Source organism: Antechinus flavipes, chromosome 3, assembly GCF_016432865.1.
Source record: "Antechinus flavipes isolate AdamAnt ecotype Samford, QLD, Australia chromosome 3, AdamAnt_v2, whole genome shotgun sequence".
Lineage (NCBI taxonomy): Eukaryota > Metazoa > Chordata > Mammalia > Dasyuromorphia > Dasyuridae > Antechinus > Antechinus flavipes.
The window spans coordinates 410,851,317-410,869,713 of record NC_067400.1 but is presented as its reverse complement, the minus strand read 5'-3'; the positions used below and the strand labels follow the sequence as shown (position 1 = coordinate 410,869,713).

Here is an 18,397-nt window from a genome sequence, read left to right as displayed (position 1 = left end):
ATATATCTTTTGAATGTTTTAAATAATTCTTATAATTAACTGCCTCACTGATTCAAATCATTAACATGATTTAAATTCTAAAAGTAAAAACTGAACTAAAGCAACTGGAAAATTTAAGCTCATTAACAATCTGCTATATATTAGAGACTTTAAAACATGAAGACAACATGATATGAACCATTTAAACTTCAATTTTAGAATACTTCAGAAAAATGAAATGATTTTATTTTATATCCCAGGCCAAAAAAAATCATGAAAATTTTACAAGAAACTACCAGTTGTGCAGAATATTAAAAAAAAAAAAAAGCTAAATGTATATTTATTTTTAAAAATCAAAATATCAAAGCAGTGTAGGAAACAATTAAATGGCCATATAGTTTTAGTCTAACTTATAATTCAATTCACTTACAAGCAGGACTGGTAATGCAGACAGAGCAACATATAACTATTTCTAATAAAAATAATGTAAATTGAGGTTGATGCCCCAGTAAACAAGTCTATTTAAATGCATTAATGATGGCAGTTTGCCAAAGAAGGTTATAAAACTTCATTCTGATTTGAATATTAATTTATTAAAAGAAAAAGTTTCAAATCCTATTTATATCATACACAAGCCAACGAATGTTTGAATTCACACGAACTTCTATATAATCTTGAAGACAAGTTCTAACAGGCTAGAGGGTCACTCAAACTTGCATAAATCTTTTTAACCTTCTTGTTATGAAAGGTGCCATCATGAACAGAGTTGAGAAGAGTGGGTTCAAATTTTGCCTCTGACAAATTCTATCTCTGTGAGCTCTTTAGGAGCTACCCCTCCTCATTAAGACTGAGTTCGAAAACAGTTGGTAGTGCATTCTTAGAGGGAGTTTCTTCACCAATTAAATCACAAATCCCATATAACTATTGCATTACTATTGTGGTTATTTATCACACTCTCAATGACATCACTATATGGATAACATATAAGGAAAAGAACATTTGATGTACAAAGATACTCATAAATGTATCTGGCACGATTGCTGTAAGAGCTTTACTTAATCTAATATAAATAATATTATTATAATAAAAATAAGAATTGGTAAAATCTAACATGTTAAATAATGAAAAGAAAATTCAAAGCATCATTAAGAATTAAAGCGTATACACACATACCCAACCCCAAGATGATCCTGGCACCTACCTGCATTACCTTCTGCTGAATCTCCTCTAGTTGTGTACGCTTACTGCGCTGTCTACAAACTTCCTGGTAACGGGTGTACTGTTCTCGTAATGAATCTAGCAATTTCATAACTTGTGGCTGGGCAAGCAATTCATCATCCATGGGTGACCATGAGACTCCCCCATCAGAGCCATTAAATCGGCGCTGTTGTAATTCAGACAATAATTCATGGCCTTTAAGAACAAAAGACAATTATTAAAGCCCCCAAACAGAAAAAATTTGTAGCATATCTTCTGTTTTATTAATTTTAATGACCTTTCAATAACAAAAATGCTACAGTAGTCTACGGACTTATTGTGTATAACTACACACACACACACACACACACACACACACACACACATGCATAAACATGCATCAATTTACATTTCACATTAATCCCTCATTTTGTTATCAATTTATCCAACACACTCCTCAGCCAAACTAATTTATCACCCTAAATATAAGTTTATCCCAAGGCTCAATTAAGATTCCTTTTCTTTATACTCCTTCCCTTGGTGATTTCATTCAATTAATGTTAGTTCACTGAATATCTTCAAACAGACAACATCCAAATTTACAAAGCTAGGCCATTAGGAATAATTTCTTTCCTTGATTCCAGTACTGCTTCTCTTACTGAATAACGGATATCTTTACCTTGATATTTCTTCAGAAACTCTAATTTAACACATCCAAAATAGAAGAATTCATTTCCCCTCCTTAAAGTTGCCCTTCCTCTAGTCTTCTCTAATTATATTTGGGACACAATCCACCCTTGCAGTCAGTTACAAATCCCCTCTGCCTTTTTCAAAGGAACTATTGTCTAGCAATATAACAATCATAAAATTGAACTTTTGAATCTGACTAGACTTTAGATTTATCCCTATTAAAATTAATATGAAACTAAATTGTAATGATGTCTTTTTTGAAATCTAATTTCATTGGAAAATATATTACCTATTCCACCCAGCTTTGTGACATTTGTAAGTTTGATAGAATATTATCTTTTAGCCTAATTCAAGTTAGTTATTGATTAAAATAATGAAAAAGCATAGAGTTAAACAGTGTCACTTCACAAAAGAACTCCCTTTACTTCAATGACTACTCTTTGGGGCCAATCATTCTGCCAATTTCAAGCTCACAATTCTACTAAAATCTAGACCACATTTCTGTGTGTCTTTCCAACAATGTTTAGAATTCATTTCTCTCACCTAGTAATTCAAAGAATTTTGATTATTCCCCTCTTATAATTCTTATTGTTTATATAATTATTTTTGTAGATTTTTTCTCTCTTCTATTACATTTTTAATTTCTTGAGAGGAGGGACTTGATTTGATCTCAATCCACAATAGTACTTTATATATATCAGGCGCTCAACAAATATGATGTTTTAAAAGTTTCCTTTTACAATATTTTTATATTTGGTACATTATTGTATTTCAAGATTAGTTCTGACATATGGCTTCTAAAAGAAAAGCAAATAATAGTGTAGCAAGTGGGTGAAAAGCTAAAGAAAAAAAATTATGGTATCTATACATTTCCTAATTCCAAAAGAATCTTTGGAATGTAAACAGAGAGTACATCCTATGATGCATGGATTTGAATTTAATGCTTAATATCCAGCAGCAAATGATTAATATATTAACTACAAATCCACTAAAATGTATAAACTAGAAATGAATGACATATGGAATAGTTAGTTATCAAATGGCAAAACTTTTATTTTAAATAAAATTTAAAAATATAGTAAAATCTTGCTAAGTAATTGCACATTTGTTCCATATAGTGTATAACTCAGAATTTAATTCATTATTGTTTTTTAGTTGTTCAGTAGTCTGATTCTTTGTGACACCATGGAACATACCTGTCCATGGGATTTTCTTGGCAAAATACTGGAGTATTCTACCATTTCCTTCTCCAGTGCATCCTTTTGTCAGATAGTGAGAGACAAAAGTGATTTGGCCACAGTCACACAGATAGTAAGCGTCTGAGGCTGAATATGAAGTCAGGTCTTCCTGATCCTAGGACCTAGGACTCTATAAACTAGGCCAGTTGCCTCAAAATAATATAAAATACTAGATAATATGTGGTTAATTAAATCAAAATCTCTTTTGTAAATTTAGACAGTCAACCGGGTAATGCGGTTTCATTTTTGTTTGAGGTAGATTTATTGTCATAATACTGGTTTATTATTATGAATTTATGACAATACTAATAGTGATGAAAAACACAAGTGTTAGTTTGAAGAAAATAAATAAAATGTGATTCCTGGTTATTTGTGGACTTCAATTTGCAAAAATTAAAAATTTCATGTAAATTTCCTGGAAAAACGTTGTTATATAATTTAAAATGTGTCTATTAATGACTCTTTTCTATGGTAATAATTTCCTGATCCAGTATATCTAAATGCTTAAATTAAATAAAAATTCATTCCTATATTTTTACAGATATGTATGTATATAACTCTTTAATAATATCATTTCCTTCATATGAAAAGAATTCCTACCCCCAAAAAATCATGTGACCCCCAAAAACAGTTGAACCAAACTCAGAGGGACCTATAAGGCATGCCTCTAGGAAAATTCATTTTTTACAAACCAAACAGATTCAATATAAATGTGCATATATTTTGGCAATGCTTCTAATTTTAGTTCTAAGATATAATTATGTGTAATAATATTCTAGTTGTAGCTTACCAAAAGAAAAATGATTTTAATTTCTTAAATTTAGAATCTGTATTCTTTTAAAGTATCAAATGTAAACTACTTATATAACATGAAGTTGCAATTTGAATAATTGCAATTGAAAAATAGGTATTTTTTATCAATAATTTTATAATTTCTTAATTATACCATCTCAGTGACTACATTCATTTCTTTGGAAACTGTGAAATCTTTAGATAGTAACATTATAAAAAAAATTAACATTTAGGACTCATTTCTTTAGTCTTTTAATATAGTTTTAAGAACACTTGTTTTTAAAAAGCTGTTTTCCAAAACATTATGATCTACTAAAATTTTCTAAAGCCATTTATAATAATTACATATATTATCTACTGAGAACACTGATATTAGAGAAATATACTATGTAAAAATTAAGGAATACCTTGTTTTATATGTGCAGTTTGTACTACCTTAGTCGAAACAACCATTAATGAAGCATTCACAGCAGAACACAATTAACAAATAAGCCTTAGAAGATTTATTTGTGATTTTTTTTTTAGATATAAATAGTATTTAGAAATATTTAAAAGTACTTCAATGACCTTCTGGATTAGGGCAGGAAAGACAATATAAGAAATTTCCATAGGGAAGTAGTGTAATTTATTGGGATCAAATAATCTAAGTGTGAATGTCTGTTCTGTTCCTTACTAATTGTAATTCTGGGCAAGTTACTTAAGTATCTTTGACTTTGATTCCTCTTATAAAATGCTGGCATTTGAATCAAATAATAACTAAAATCTATAAAGGTTTTAAATTTTATGATCTCTAAATGGCATGTGAATTCAGGTAAATGAAAAATAAGAAAGAAAAATTTTAAAGGTTAAAATTAATATTCTTATTTGGTTTTGTCCTATTTATAATCTGTTTCATTGTAATGGTCCAGAGTTCAGCTAAATGTATTTGGACACAGTAATACAGTAACAATGGCTCAAGTAAAAAAAATTTTGCTCATCAAATCTTGTAATATTATCTAAAAAAAAAATTTCTGGACCAGATATATGGAAGAGTAGCCTCTGAGGACACAAATAGTAGAGCAGGGGGTGTTAATATTCTATTAAATTTGCAGTTGAGATGTCTGAGTATGACAGCTTTTTAAATGGAGGCAACCTAATATTCACAATTTTGATAACATGAGCCTTATAATCTGATTTCTGATCCATCTGACAGAAACAGTTCTTTCTCCTAAGTTAATAATGCTTTTTTAAATTCTAAATCTAATGATCTCACATTATGCTTGATTTCTCTACACCTGTTGATACACTGACCACATCTTCCTGAAAGTCTTCACTTTCCTGAAACTGTTCTCTCTTGATTCCCTCATCTTTCCTCCTTATGTCTCTTCTTCTTCCCTTCTATCCTCAAAAATCATGAGCTTTTTTCAACTTACCTGTTTGTAGAACTGTCTCAGGATCAACCGATGGAAGAAAGTTTAAATCCATGGATCTAATGATTACCAAAATTTAAAAAATAAGATTAACGGTTAAATATTTTTATCTCAACTACCAATGAAAATAACTAACCCAGTTAAAAATTCTGATATATATACATATGCATATACTTATACACACATCTTGGTTCTACATACCAGATTTCTGCTGATTTCTAGATAAGAAAGGCCACGGGAGATGATTTAACATTGGTAGCCATAGAAAAATATGATAAATTAAAGCTACAGCTGTTCAGTGTATTGTGTTCATTTCTCTGGAAATAAGTGTATTGTATATTATACTGATGCTTGAATCAACATAATACATTATAGCATTTATCCTGTGAAGATTTATTTTAAAATGGAAGAACTTTTAATTTGTTTATGAAATGATAAAAATCATGGTACCAGGGGGTCAAGCCAAACTCTACTATTTGAAATTAAGCAATAATATCAAGACTTTCTCTTTGTAGTAGAGATATAATCCATTTTGAATCCATGTAAATAACAAAGTGTATTTTAATAAGACTTCACTGCATTAACAAATTACATCCAAAAAATAAGAAACGGGAGTGGTAAGTGCCTGAATTCTTTCATATTGCCATTATGATAAATAGCTGATCTAGTAACACCAATGTGTATCCAAGAAAGCTAAAGGAGTCAATTTGCCTCCTTTGGTGGTTAGTCTTTACTCTGAAAAAAGTATTTGGCCCATAGACTGAAAAAAAATGTGAACTTACAAGGCTATTAAATTCAATGGAAACTTGTTAAAATGATAAATCTGAAAAGTCACACTTTGATATTACAACTGAACAATAGTTCAGCCACATTCATAAAACAGTAAATTTTCTAAATTGAATTCATGAATAGAATATATTATCCATTTTGCAAGGATAAAGTTCCACAACCTAAATTGTTAAGTGCTATCATTAGCTTGTTATAATAATTTTATTAAAATCTTTGCTCTTTTACACATTATTTTCCTAGCACTCAAAAAGGTAGAAAAAAACTCAAATTGCTGGCAATTAAAAATATTCTCCAAATAAAATTCTTATAATTGAATATCTATTCATCATGATAAACAAAAGTAAATGCATAATTATTCATCAGAAATGACTTTTAGGGAAAAAGAAAAACTTTACTTCAAAAAGAAGACCAAGTCCTCCCTGTGTAAAGCTAATTTATTGTCTAAAAATAAAACCAATGCAAAATCAGAACTTCAAACTTGTCTAAACTAGTTAATTTAACTTCAAACTTGTCTACACTAGTTAAAATTATCTTTTAGTAATTTAGAAGATATCTCATTCAAGATTCAATATCAAATTTAGCTAAGCAATACTGCATACAAAATAAAATTCATACATATATATACCTTTCTTTTTCTTGCTGATTTCCCTTATCACTTCCATTATTGATCAAAGCAAGCTCATCTAGTAAAGACGTAGAGTCTTTGGTAAACTTCTCAAAGACCTAAAATGTGACAAAACTCTTTGTTAGAGGCATATTTTTAGGAAGTACATAAGACCTGGAACCTTCTACTTAAAAAAAGAAACAAAAAGCAAAAACAAAACAGAGATCTTGGAATAAATATTCCAAAAAGCAAATATGATATAAGGACTTACAACCAAGAATAATCTGTAAAGCTAAATAATCCTATAGGTGAGAAAATAGATCTTTAATGATTAAAAGGACTTTCAAGAATATCTGATGAAAAAAGCAGCTGAACAGGAACTTTGAAATATGAACACAAGAATACAGAAAAATCTAAAAGGATAAATTTATTTGAATAAATGGAAGGGGCTATATGATACTCTGGTGCTAACAATCTAAATAGGTGTCCCTCAAAAATGTTAACATCTTCAAAGGCTACTTAGGAAATTAAATAAGAAAAACAGAGGTTTTAGAGAGGTATTGCTCTATTACGAGGGTTTTAAAAGGAAGAAAAGAAATTTATGGTAAAAAAAAAGAGAGAGAGAGAGAGAGAGAGAGAGAGAGAGAGAGAGAGAGAAAGAGAAATAAATACATTAGTATAGAAGAAGAATTTTGTTATATAGAATTTGACATTTCTCATTAATGGGATACATGGGAAGACGAACATACAAACAGAAAAAGAAGGGGAAAGGGGAAACACCTGTTTCATATTAGGCATTTTGTTAAGTGCTTTATAAGTAATATCTCATTTGATCCTGAGAGGTGAATATTATTATCACCCTTGTTTCCCAGTGGAGGAAACTGAGAAAGGCAGAGTTTAAGTGACTTGCCCAGATATCACACAATTATTAAATGTGTGAAACTGAATTCAGACTCAGGTTTTCCTAACTCCAATCCAGTTCTCTATTCACTTTGAGTGAGGATAAGAAAAACCTCTTTTATCAAAAACAGACAAAAATGGTATATCAAATTCAACAAAGAAAAGCAGAAACGGAAAAGAGATTTAAGGGGAAGAGAAATACTGAGAACATTATCACAAATAAAGCAGACTTCCTGATGCTTTGGTGGGAGAGGTAGAAGAAGGAGGATGCTAGAATTTAAGGGAGTATTTTAGGATTGCCTTTTAGACAAGTAGAAAATGACTAAACAAAATATGGCATGTAAATGGAAAGAAATATTACTGCACTCTAAGAAATGATAAAATGATTTCAAAGAATCCTAGGTAATAGGAACACAAGAGTAGAAAGAACCAAGAAACAATTTATATAATGTTGTAAAGAAAATGTTTTCAAGAATAATTTACACAAGCATTGCAAACACAGTGAAGTTATTAAAAGGAAAGAGACAGATTTATGCAAGTGGTAGTTATTCCACAGTAGGTCATACTTTTATTACTATACAATTAACTAAAATATGTTTGTTTTGTCAACTATTTAAAAAAATTTGTTTCAGTAAAGCAAAAACCACTTTGAAGATTATTTTTCAACAAAGCCTTTCATGCACTTAATAAAATTATGCAAGATTCTCTTAAAGATAAAGGAGGTAATGGTGTATGTATGACCTTATCATTAATATCAAGTATGACATAAAATAGTTAAATATATATTTCATATCAAAGAAAAAAATCTGTAGTTTTTCAAATCAAAGAGATGGTTCTGCTAAATGTTTCTTTTCTGTAGATAATACAATGATTAAAATAAGCCCTTTAATACTGCAGAACTCACTAAACTGGATTCATAATCACTCCTGAAACTTTGTTCTAATTAACCTCACAGGAGAAACCAAAAGTATGAAGAATGCCAAATGTTCTGGCTATTTTGAAATATAGTTGAATTAACACTTTATAAAGTTCATCTATCAGTATCTCTAGCTTGGACTGACACACTGTAAATGAACAATGAGTTACAAGGAAGGAGGAAGGCAGGTTTCTTTTTCTTTGGGAATCTGCAAATAATCTTAATGAACCAAATTTCTTTCAGAAACAAGGGTCCATCTTTTAAGTATCAACATTTTTCTAGTACTGTTTTATGAAATACTACCATCTCCCAAGAATTGAAATTGAAAATCACACAAATTAAAGGTCATTTCCAGGGCAATGAAGGGGGGAGAAGGGAGAGACATGGTGGTAGGAACGGGCTACAAGGATTTAATTGAAGATATATATGAGAGAAAGAGAAGTAAAAATGGTTATATTGTGACAGTAAGGAATAATTGAGGCACATTCTGTGTCCTCTACTGCTTTCCTTGGAAAGAATCAAGAGAAGACTCCTTGCATGTTGGATATAACTCACTGTGGTTAATTTAAGGGACAGCATGGAAAAAAAAAATCATAGACAAAGAGCAAACATCTGGGAGAAAATATCCATATTAAAGAAATGAGAGGCCCATTTGAATATTTTGATAAAAGTTTTTAATTTTATTCACCTTCAAAATTGTAAGACGTAGCTTCTTGGGTAAGCAGATAACAATCAGAAGCCAAGCAATTGTGACTAGCCAAATTAAAAAAAAAAAACAGAAAAATGAAAGATCTGGGACTATTACTATAATGTAGTAAGTACTCTGCAATAAAGACCTAGGGATCTGGAGTTTGAACATCTAGTTTCATATCCAAGTTCCTCTACTTACTAGCTGTGGGATTCTGAGAAATGTTACATTATCTTTCTGGGGTTTCGTTTTTTGTTTTTTTTTAATTTGCAAAAAGCCAATTAGATTACTTCTCATGCTGGCATGCTGTGATTTCAATGTGTCTCTTTTTGATACTGTGTCTATCGGTGGCTTAAACAAGCTGAATATAAACTTAGCTAAACAAACTAGAGCCAAATAAAAACACCTGAAAGGTTACTAGTAGTTAACAGCACAAGAAAAGGACACAATAGATTAAAGGCAGCCTCCTCGGATGCTGCTATGGTGACCAGGAACTGGCAGCAGCATCAGGGAGAGAGCACGAAAGGACTTGTGGGATTCCAGTTTGAAAGCTGCAGATCTCGGAGGTCATCCTTGCCAATCTCCTTACTTAATGGATGAGGAATCTGAGGTTCAGAAAACTTCAGAGACTCTCTCAAGGTCGTACAAGTTAAGTAGTAGAGTTGGGATTCAAAAACACTGTTTCCTTTGTAAAACTTACTGGAGAGAAAAAGTTCCTCCTAGACAAGAAACTATCCACAAGGGAAGAAACAAAGATTTTGACAAGGTAAAAGTCAGTGTAAAGGGTAGGATAATGGAAGAATCTGACATAGAAAAGGAAAGGAATAAGAGATGATGAATCAGTGGAACTAGATAATAGTATAAGGCTCTTCCTACTGTGAGTATTCACCAGAAGACCAAATGTTCCATACTCCACAAAACAGGAGATTTACAAGGTACTATCAGGCAGGAGAAAACCTATTATAAGCTCCCGGAAGAGGAAATAAAAAAGCCAGGGTGTACAATGACTTTGTATTCCAGGAATGGAGGACTCCACATGCAAACCATTCTTGACCAGCCAACAGGTGAACTGTCATCCCAAAGTATGTGTCCAAGATATTATAGGGAGCTTGATAAGACTTATTAAACTGAGTAACACTTCCTTTGATTGTTATGTGATCAATTGATAAAGCAAGAAGAAAATGGGAATGCATTTCTTGACTTTTCGATCCTAGGTAGAAAACCCAAACAGTAAGATCCTGAAAGTCTAGTTAGTAATTTTACACTGCATATTTTTCTTAATAAGTTATAGAAATTAGATTACTGCCAATTATTATCATTTTTAAATTATTAAAAAATACAATTATCAAGGAAGTTAAAATCGATAACTGAAAAGACCTTAAAAGGTATCATAAAGAGTTCATAAAATATTTTCTTCTGATGTTTTTTGAAAAAGTCCTATTTATTTTGCTTCAGTGATTCCTAAACATAAATACAACACCAAATATCTGTCTACTAATAACTACAAAGTTTTACAATAAAAAATGCTTCTAAGCTACAAAGAAGTAAAATTCCAAGTACAGAAATCAATTACACTTTAAAATGTTGGTATTAAGGATCACAGAATTAGAACTGGAAAGGACTTTACAGGTTATCTAGTTTACACCTTTCATTTTAAATGAGAAAATAAAATGTTTGCCTATTATCACCAATGTAGTAAAGAACAGAGCCAAAACTTGAACCCAAATTGCTTGAATTTTCCAATGCATCCTCCTGCCTCACTTCCAAATACAACTCAAAATACATACATATCACTGAATAAGGGAAGGAGACTCTTATTATATAACACACAATGGCAACAATTATCTGGTAAGTTATTTTCAGTCAAAATATTCATCTTTTAAGACTGATTTCCTAAATAATAACATTGCATTTTTTAAAAATGAATATACAACACATTTCTTCTAAAGAATCTGGAATTCCTTCTCTGAGAATTTTAGTTAAAATATTAGAAAATAAAAGATAAAGGCTATTCATAAGTATTTTATAGGGATTTATCCTGGCTCCCTGGTCTTCTCAACATTTTTGTCAGTGATCTAGATAAAGAAATATGGATGGCATAATTATCCAAACTACAGATTGATTTGAAGTTGGAACATACGGGACAATGTTGGACAATGTTGAATCAGAATCTCAAAATAACTCAATATACAAAACAGCCAAAAAAAATCTCAAATAAGATGAATCTAAATAATGAATAAAGATAAAGTTCTGCCAACTGTATGGCTCTGAGTAAGAATGACTAGAAAAACAGGTTTGAATGAAAAGCAATGGATTTTGTAAATAAGGAGATATCTTGTGGTGGTCAAATGCTGAAGAGATGTTCCCTCTTTCCAATATAAGAAATTACTTACATACATAAGAAATAAGAAATTGCTTATCTCATACAGTATGAGAGATTTAGATTGAAAATAAAGATTTTTGTTGGTAATGAAACACTATTAAAAATGTGAAGAGAAATATAATGGATATTGTAATATCCTTTTCTAAAGATACTTAAAATTGTTAGATAATTTTTTATTCAATAGTATCCACATTGTTTTCTTGAAGATAAACCTCCCAAAGTCCCTTTTCAACTTATTAATCTATAATTTTATCTAGAGTACTTGCAAAAAGTCTTTTGGCATACTTCCCAAATGCCTCACCATCCCCCATTTTAGTGAGGAAAAAAACACTCCTGGTTTCTTTTAATGAAATTCAATTTTTAAATTAACACAAGTTATACAATATTGATATATAACAGAATTTAATTCTAATATACTAACCAGTCTCTTATTTAGCCAATCCATGTGATCATAGGTAAGACTTCCACCGAAATCTTCTGTTAACTGGCATGGTTCTATATATCGGGTTAATTTGTTAGCTGACACTAAAATAACCTGAAAAGAGAGATAAATAATTGTTATGTTGCAAAGCTTCATCACAATTTAAATACAAATTTAATTATACTAACAAAATGGTTATATTATTAAAACAGAATTGGTTTTAATATGATTGTAAAATTATGTCAATCTACTTGATTGATATATTCACAAGCTTTGAATAACTTCCAGAAATGTACCTATCATACAATTTTTGACTTCTTAAACTTCTTAATTCTTAAATAAACAGCTATGTTGAAAAAGAGCCTGACTCTACTTCTTATTGGAACTAACAAAAATTTCACTCAAAGAAATGAACTATTCTCTAATAGTATTCTTAGTTTTATCTGACAAGGAATTTCATATAGCAAAATCATCTGCAAGAATTTCAGAACACCACCACTATAAATTCCATAATAAATCTCACAAATAAACCAAAAAAAAAAAAAAAAAAACCAAACTAATTTTATTGTATTACTGTGATCCCTTCTAACCCTGACCATTCCCATCGCATACTCTTCACATATGTGCTCACCTACTGATGAAACACCCTTTATTTAAATATAAACCTAAATTTAAAATATAATTTACAAATTAGACATACAATGGGGAACAGTGGGTATAATACTAAAAATTATACATGTTAAAATAAAATTTTCCCAATCAAACCCTTTGTAAAATGATAAATGCATTCTATGAGCAAATTTAAAAGCTATTCTGGTTCTTCATATTTATACCATTATATTTTTTTTAAATAGCACCAGATGTTAAATTTTTATTTAGTTGTCTATAACTTTAACAATCAAATATGAAATATGCATGACTATTTCAAATGACAATTCACCTGTTGATTATAGATGACTCTAATATATCTCAATTTACCCAATATGGGCCATAAATGAAGTTAATTTAGGATTAAAATCTCAGTGGAAAATTGATCTGCCATTTGAAAGATTTTAAAACTATGCTCTAGGATATGCTTCAAAATATTATTTACTTTTACCAGATGCCACCTATTAGTATCTTTTTTTTGACTAGCTCCTATAAACCTGCCTTGAATAATGTCTTTCACACAATAGGCATTTAATAAATAAATGGAACAAAATGACCTCTTTAGTTAATGCCTACTAAGAGTTAGTATAAAATCCTAATAATAGTAATTTTTACATTGAAATAATTCAATGAAATGTTCTTTTGAGAATCATTTAAATATTGCCCATCCACTAAAACCGAACTAAAATGTAATCTCTTCCTGTTTTCTATCTTTACCACTCTAATGAAACTACTGTTTTCAAGGTCACTATCGACCAGTCACAAAATCCTTTAAAATTTATAAACTTATCTTAAATTTCTTGTGAAAAACAAAATAAATCACCTCTATTTTTTGTGGCATCTAAGTAGTGTGGAAGATAAAGTGCCAAAATTGGAGTAAGAAAGACCAGAGGAAAAACCTGACCTTACCTCAAAGGGTTGTTGGGAGGATCACATGGAATAATAATATATAAAGCACTCTGCAAACCTTAAAGCATTACATAAATATTAGCTATTATTACTAACATTACTAATACCCCTTCCTCCTTTGGTTTCCAAGACATAGTAGTTTCAGGTCAGGGAAAGTTCCTACCTTTCCTGTTCCTTTAGCTCCTCACCTTTATCAGGTCCAACAACCATGGGAATTCTCCAAGGTTTCAATAATTATTCCTTTTTTCTTCTCACTCTACAAAGTTCCTTGCAGTTTAATCCATTTATATACGTTCATATATAGATTATTTCCATGTCATCATCCCCAAATCCCCAGAGCTCTAAGCTGTATATTTATCTTCTATGTATCTCTACATAGTTGTCATGTTGATATTCCAAATTCAAAATATATTTAAGACTAAGCTCATCAAATTCATTAAGCCCTAATATTCCATATATCCCTCTAACTCCCTTTCTGTTTCCAAAGTACCAGTATTCAAAGAGTATCTCAGGCCGATACTCTCAGTCACTTTTGACTTTTTTCCTTCTCCCTATTCCAACACATTCAACCAGTAATAATCCAGCTGTACTGTTTTGATCCTTCTTTTGCTGTTGTTTAATCATATTAATCTTCTCTGACCCTTCATTACCGCATCTGGGATTTTCTTAGCAAAGACACTAGAGTGGTTTACCATTTCCTTCTCCAATTCATTTTATAGATAAAGAAACCACAGCAAACAGGGTTAAGTGACTTTTTCAGGGTCACACAGCCACTAAGCATCTAAAATTTTATTTGAATTCAACAAGACGAGTCTTCCTGAGTCCAGAACCCAGTACTCTATCCAATGTGCCCAGTAGATACTTCTATAGTATCTTTATTTGGTTCCCCCCCATCTTCAATCTATCCAACTTTTAATACATTCTCTATAATTCCAAGTATTCCTAAATGATATTATACCTGCTACTCAAAAGCCTTTACTAAATTTTCATTATGTATTGAATAAAACATAAACTCCTGACTATAGACATCAGGAACATGGATACAACCTATCTTAACCAACTTCATCTCAGAGAAGTTTATTTATTTATTTATTATTCTAATCTCTTATCCTGTTGTTTTCTCCCTCTCTATGTCAGCTCAAATGATACGCTACCTATTCTATGATGCTTTCTTTGCCTTACTGTTTCAAATCTTTCTTATTTTTCAAATGAAACTGACCTCTGTCTCTCCAAATTTCCCAGAGTTCTTAATCTGGACTATTTCTTTGCACTTATCACATCTTTTCCTGTATTCAAATTGTTAATGTATTTGTTCTTTGCAGAATTATACTGTTCGTTCTTTCATGAAATGGCCTGTCTTGCATCTATAATAGTGGGTTTGGTATTTTAGCAGCTATAATAAGTGCTTAGTGAATACCTGAATGGAAGTGAAGAGTTTTGAATTTAAAAGTATAAATATGGTCATATCCAATATTAATAGTTTATCATACACTTCATCTGCGAGAGACAATCAGAGAATTTTATTTAGATCTGGAAATGTGTTTTTTATATTCTACAGAAATCTCATCATCTCTGTATTATTAAGACAGCTACAAAGAAAAGCACTTCCTATATAAGTTATGAATCTGCTTGCTAAATTGACTTTCATGAAGCCCCAATAAATAACATCACTAGAGTACTTTCCTTCTTTAAAAGAAATCTATAAACAGAACATGAAGCTTAGAAATCTTTGTCCTTTTCAGCTGTGTCATCTTTGGCACGATTCTAGTTTATTTTTTAAATGACCTTCTATTGTGCTAGAGCACCCTCTTGTGTTGTAGTTATTATCATTTTTAATGCTATTACATTCGTCCTTGTCTTTCTCAATAAGACTTAATATGGAAGCAATAAGAAATCAAAATAGACAAGATATTTATATGTAGATAATATTTTTTATATTTATATCCCCAGGCCTAATATACTAGTTGACACAAAGTAGGTGCTTAATAAAAGTTTGTTAACTGATATTATTTATTTTTATCTTTAAAATATCACTAAAAGTTATATTTTAAGTTATTAACAACTAATTTTCACAGGTCTCTTACTTTTTCTTTATCTGCCAATTCTATATTTGAGTTAGCTCCTTAATAAGTGGAGTCACATGCAGAAAGTAGAAAGAGAAGCAGAAATGTTAAAAATCCAAATAAATATATTGCAGGTGTTGATCTTTGGGTTACAGCAGATGTTAGAAGTAAGTCAATAAGCATTAATAAAGCACCAACTATGATATTGTGCTAAACATCAGGGATACAAACTAAGGTAAAAAAAAAAAAAACAGCTCTGCTCCTCAGAAACTCACAATCTAATGGAGGAGACAACAAATAAACCATGTCCAATCAAATTATATACAAGAAATAATGAAGAGGTGAGGCTCTAGAGTTAAGAAGTATTGGGAAAGATTTTCCAAAAAAAGATGAGATTTTAATTGGGACTTAGAAGGCAGTCAGGGAAGCCAGGTGAAAATGAGAAGAGAGAGCTTTCCAGGTCTGGAAGACAGCTAAAGAAAATGAGGATTGGGTGGGAAGGGAGAGTAAGAAGACTAGAAAGAGAACAGGTTATGAAGGACCTTTAACAAATAGTAGGTTTGATCCTGGGGATGATAGGGAGCCATTTGCAGTTTATTGAGTAGAAGGTTTGACACTATTGGACTTGTTTTTAAGGAAATTACTTTTGTGGCTAAATGGAGATCAACTGGAGTGGGTAGAGATTTGAATTGTAAGTAGACTAGGTAGCAGCCTACTGCAATAAAGGCCTGAGGGGAAAAGGACCTATGACAGGATGATGACAAAATAAGAGAAGAGAAAGAAGTATATTGGAAAGATGTTGCAAAAATGAAATAGATCTGTTTTGGCAACTCCTTAGGTAATGGGGGAATCGAGTATGTGAGAAGGTGAGAAGTTGAGGATGACACGTAGGTTGCTAGTTTGGGGATCTGGGAGAATAGTGGTACCCTCAACAATAATAGAGAAGTTTGGGAGAGGGAAGATTTGAGGAAGACAATGATTTCAATTCTGGATATACTGAGTTTAAGATGTCTACTGAACATCTTAGTTCAAGATGTCTAATAGGAGTTAGAGGTCAAGTCTGAAGTCACCAGAGAAATTAATGCTGGTTACGTAGATGTATGAATTATCAAAATTATACTAATAATTCTCTAGATTCTTCCCACTATTTACAGCAATAGTTATCAGAAACAGCCTGAGACACAGAATGATAATGAAAAGAAAACTGCTTCAGAGATACTTTTAGCATTGTTGATTGTCACCATTGAATATTTATTTAAGGTATAGCTAATTATAGCTAAATAAAGTAGGGCTAAACATCCAAGGAGATCTGTTATGAATAATGTTATTTTTTAAAGTTCATTAAGACCTACATGGATGAAACACTTGATCCACTGCTGCAATCTCAAGTCATTCTGGCCCCACTATCAAAATTTTAGGACCATGAAAGAACAAGGAAGTTCATGCTATTCTCAAAATTCTGAACTGTGATAAGAATCCTACTTCTTTTAATAATATTTTATTTTTCCAAATGCATGTAAAGATAGTTTTCAATACACATTTTTGTAAAACTTGTGTTCTAAATTTTTCTCCCTCTTCTCCTTACCTCCCCCCTCCCTAAGATAATAAGCAATCTGATATGGATTAAATATGTGCAATCCTTTTAAATATATTTCCATACTTATCATGTTGTATAAGAAAAATTAGACCAAAAGGAAAAATAAAAAGGTGAAAAGCTCTGATCCACATTTCAATCTCCATAATTCTCTTTCTGGATGTGATTGGCATTTTCCATCCAAGTCTACTGTAACTGCCTTGAATTACCTCATTATTTATTGAGAAGAGCCAAATCCATCACAGTTGATCATCACATAATCTTTTTGTTACTGTATACAATGAAGAAGCTTACTTCTAATATCAGTATAAGAATGGAACAGGAGAACTCCATAGAAAGGCAAATGCCTCCATAAAAAATTCAGGATCTATAGAATTCTCACAGTATTTTCCCTCCCAATCAACTATAGCAATATTGCAGCACTTCTACATTCTTAAATAGTCAGGGTTCTTGGGCTAAAGTGAAAAGTCTGACCTTACACACACAAGACTTGAGTTAAAAGAATATAAATATTGGTGGGTCCTATGACTCTCGTACAGGTCAAGGATGTGAAAAAAGAACCACAAGTTTCTTCTCTTAAAACTGAAGCAATCTTCATGTGGATTCCAGTCACATTTAAACTAAAGGAAAAAATGATTACCGATAATGTCAACTTTCAAAAGAAATGTGACATCTTAAATGACTTAAGAACCTTCAAGACAACTAGATTAGATTTATTTGCACTACATCAAATGTGAGTCTGATATTATTTATATTTTGGTTGCTCTATAGTCTTCACTTTCATTGTATACACAAAATTTAATTTAGCAAAATTTAGTCATTCTAAGGATTCAATTAATTAATAAGTTACTAATTAATAACACCGATATGGTAAATACAGAAAATTACACATTATTCTAACTTAAATTATGGGATAAGCTTCAGAAATAACAAAAAAATTTAAATTACATGCATAATTTAGTTTACTAAATATGGTTCAATATGGTTCTCTCTACTTAATGAAGCTTATCATTGATATTAACCCAAGAGAAAACATGGTAATTGGTACTAGAATTGTTTATATTGGTGAATTAATTAAAATATTAAGATACTTAAAAAGACACCATTGTTGTTATTTTAAATTAAAGTTTAAAAGTTTTAGGCACAATGTAAATATGGTTTAAAATTTTATGGATTA

The 18,397-nt window shown here is 30.9% G+C and overlaps 1 protein-coding gene across 1 annotated transcript in view; it reads right to left on the bottom strand.

Moving 5' to 3' along the window:
- Positions 1 to 18,397, bottom strand: part of SESTD1 (SEC14 and spectrin domain containing 1) — a 105,932-nt gene that overhangs the window by 32,662 nt on the left and 54,873 nt on the right. The window contains exons 7-10 of the mRNA XM_051986118.1: positions 12,007 to 12,120; positions 6,720 to 6,817; positions 5,309 to 5,364; positions 1,181 to 1,392 (exon numbers count right to left, since the gene is read on the bottom strand). Coding sequence (XP_051842078.1) covers positions 1,181 to 1,392; positions 5,309 to 5,364; positions 6,720 to 6,817; positions 12,007 to 12,120 — 480 coding nt within the window. The remainder of the gene's footprint in view (positions 1 to 1,180; positions 1,393 to 5,308; positions 5,365 to 6,719; positions 6,818 to 12,006; positions 12,121 to 18,397) is intronic.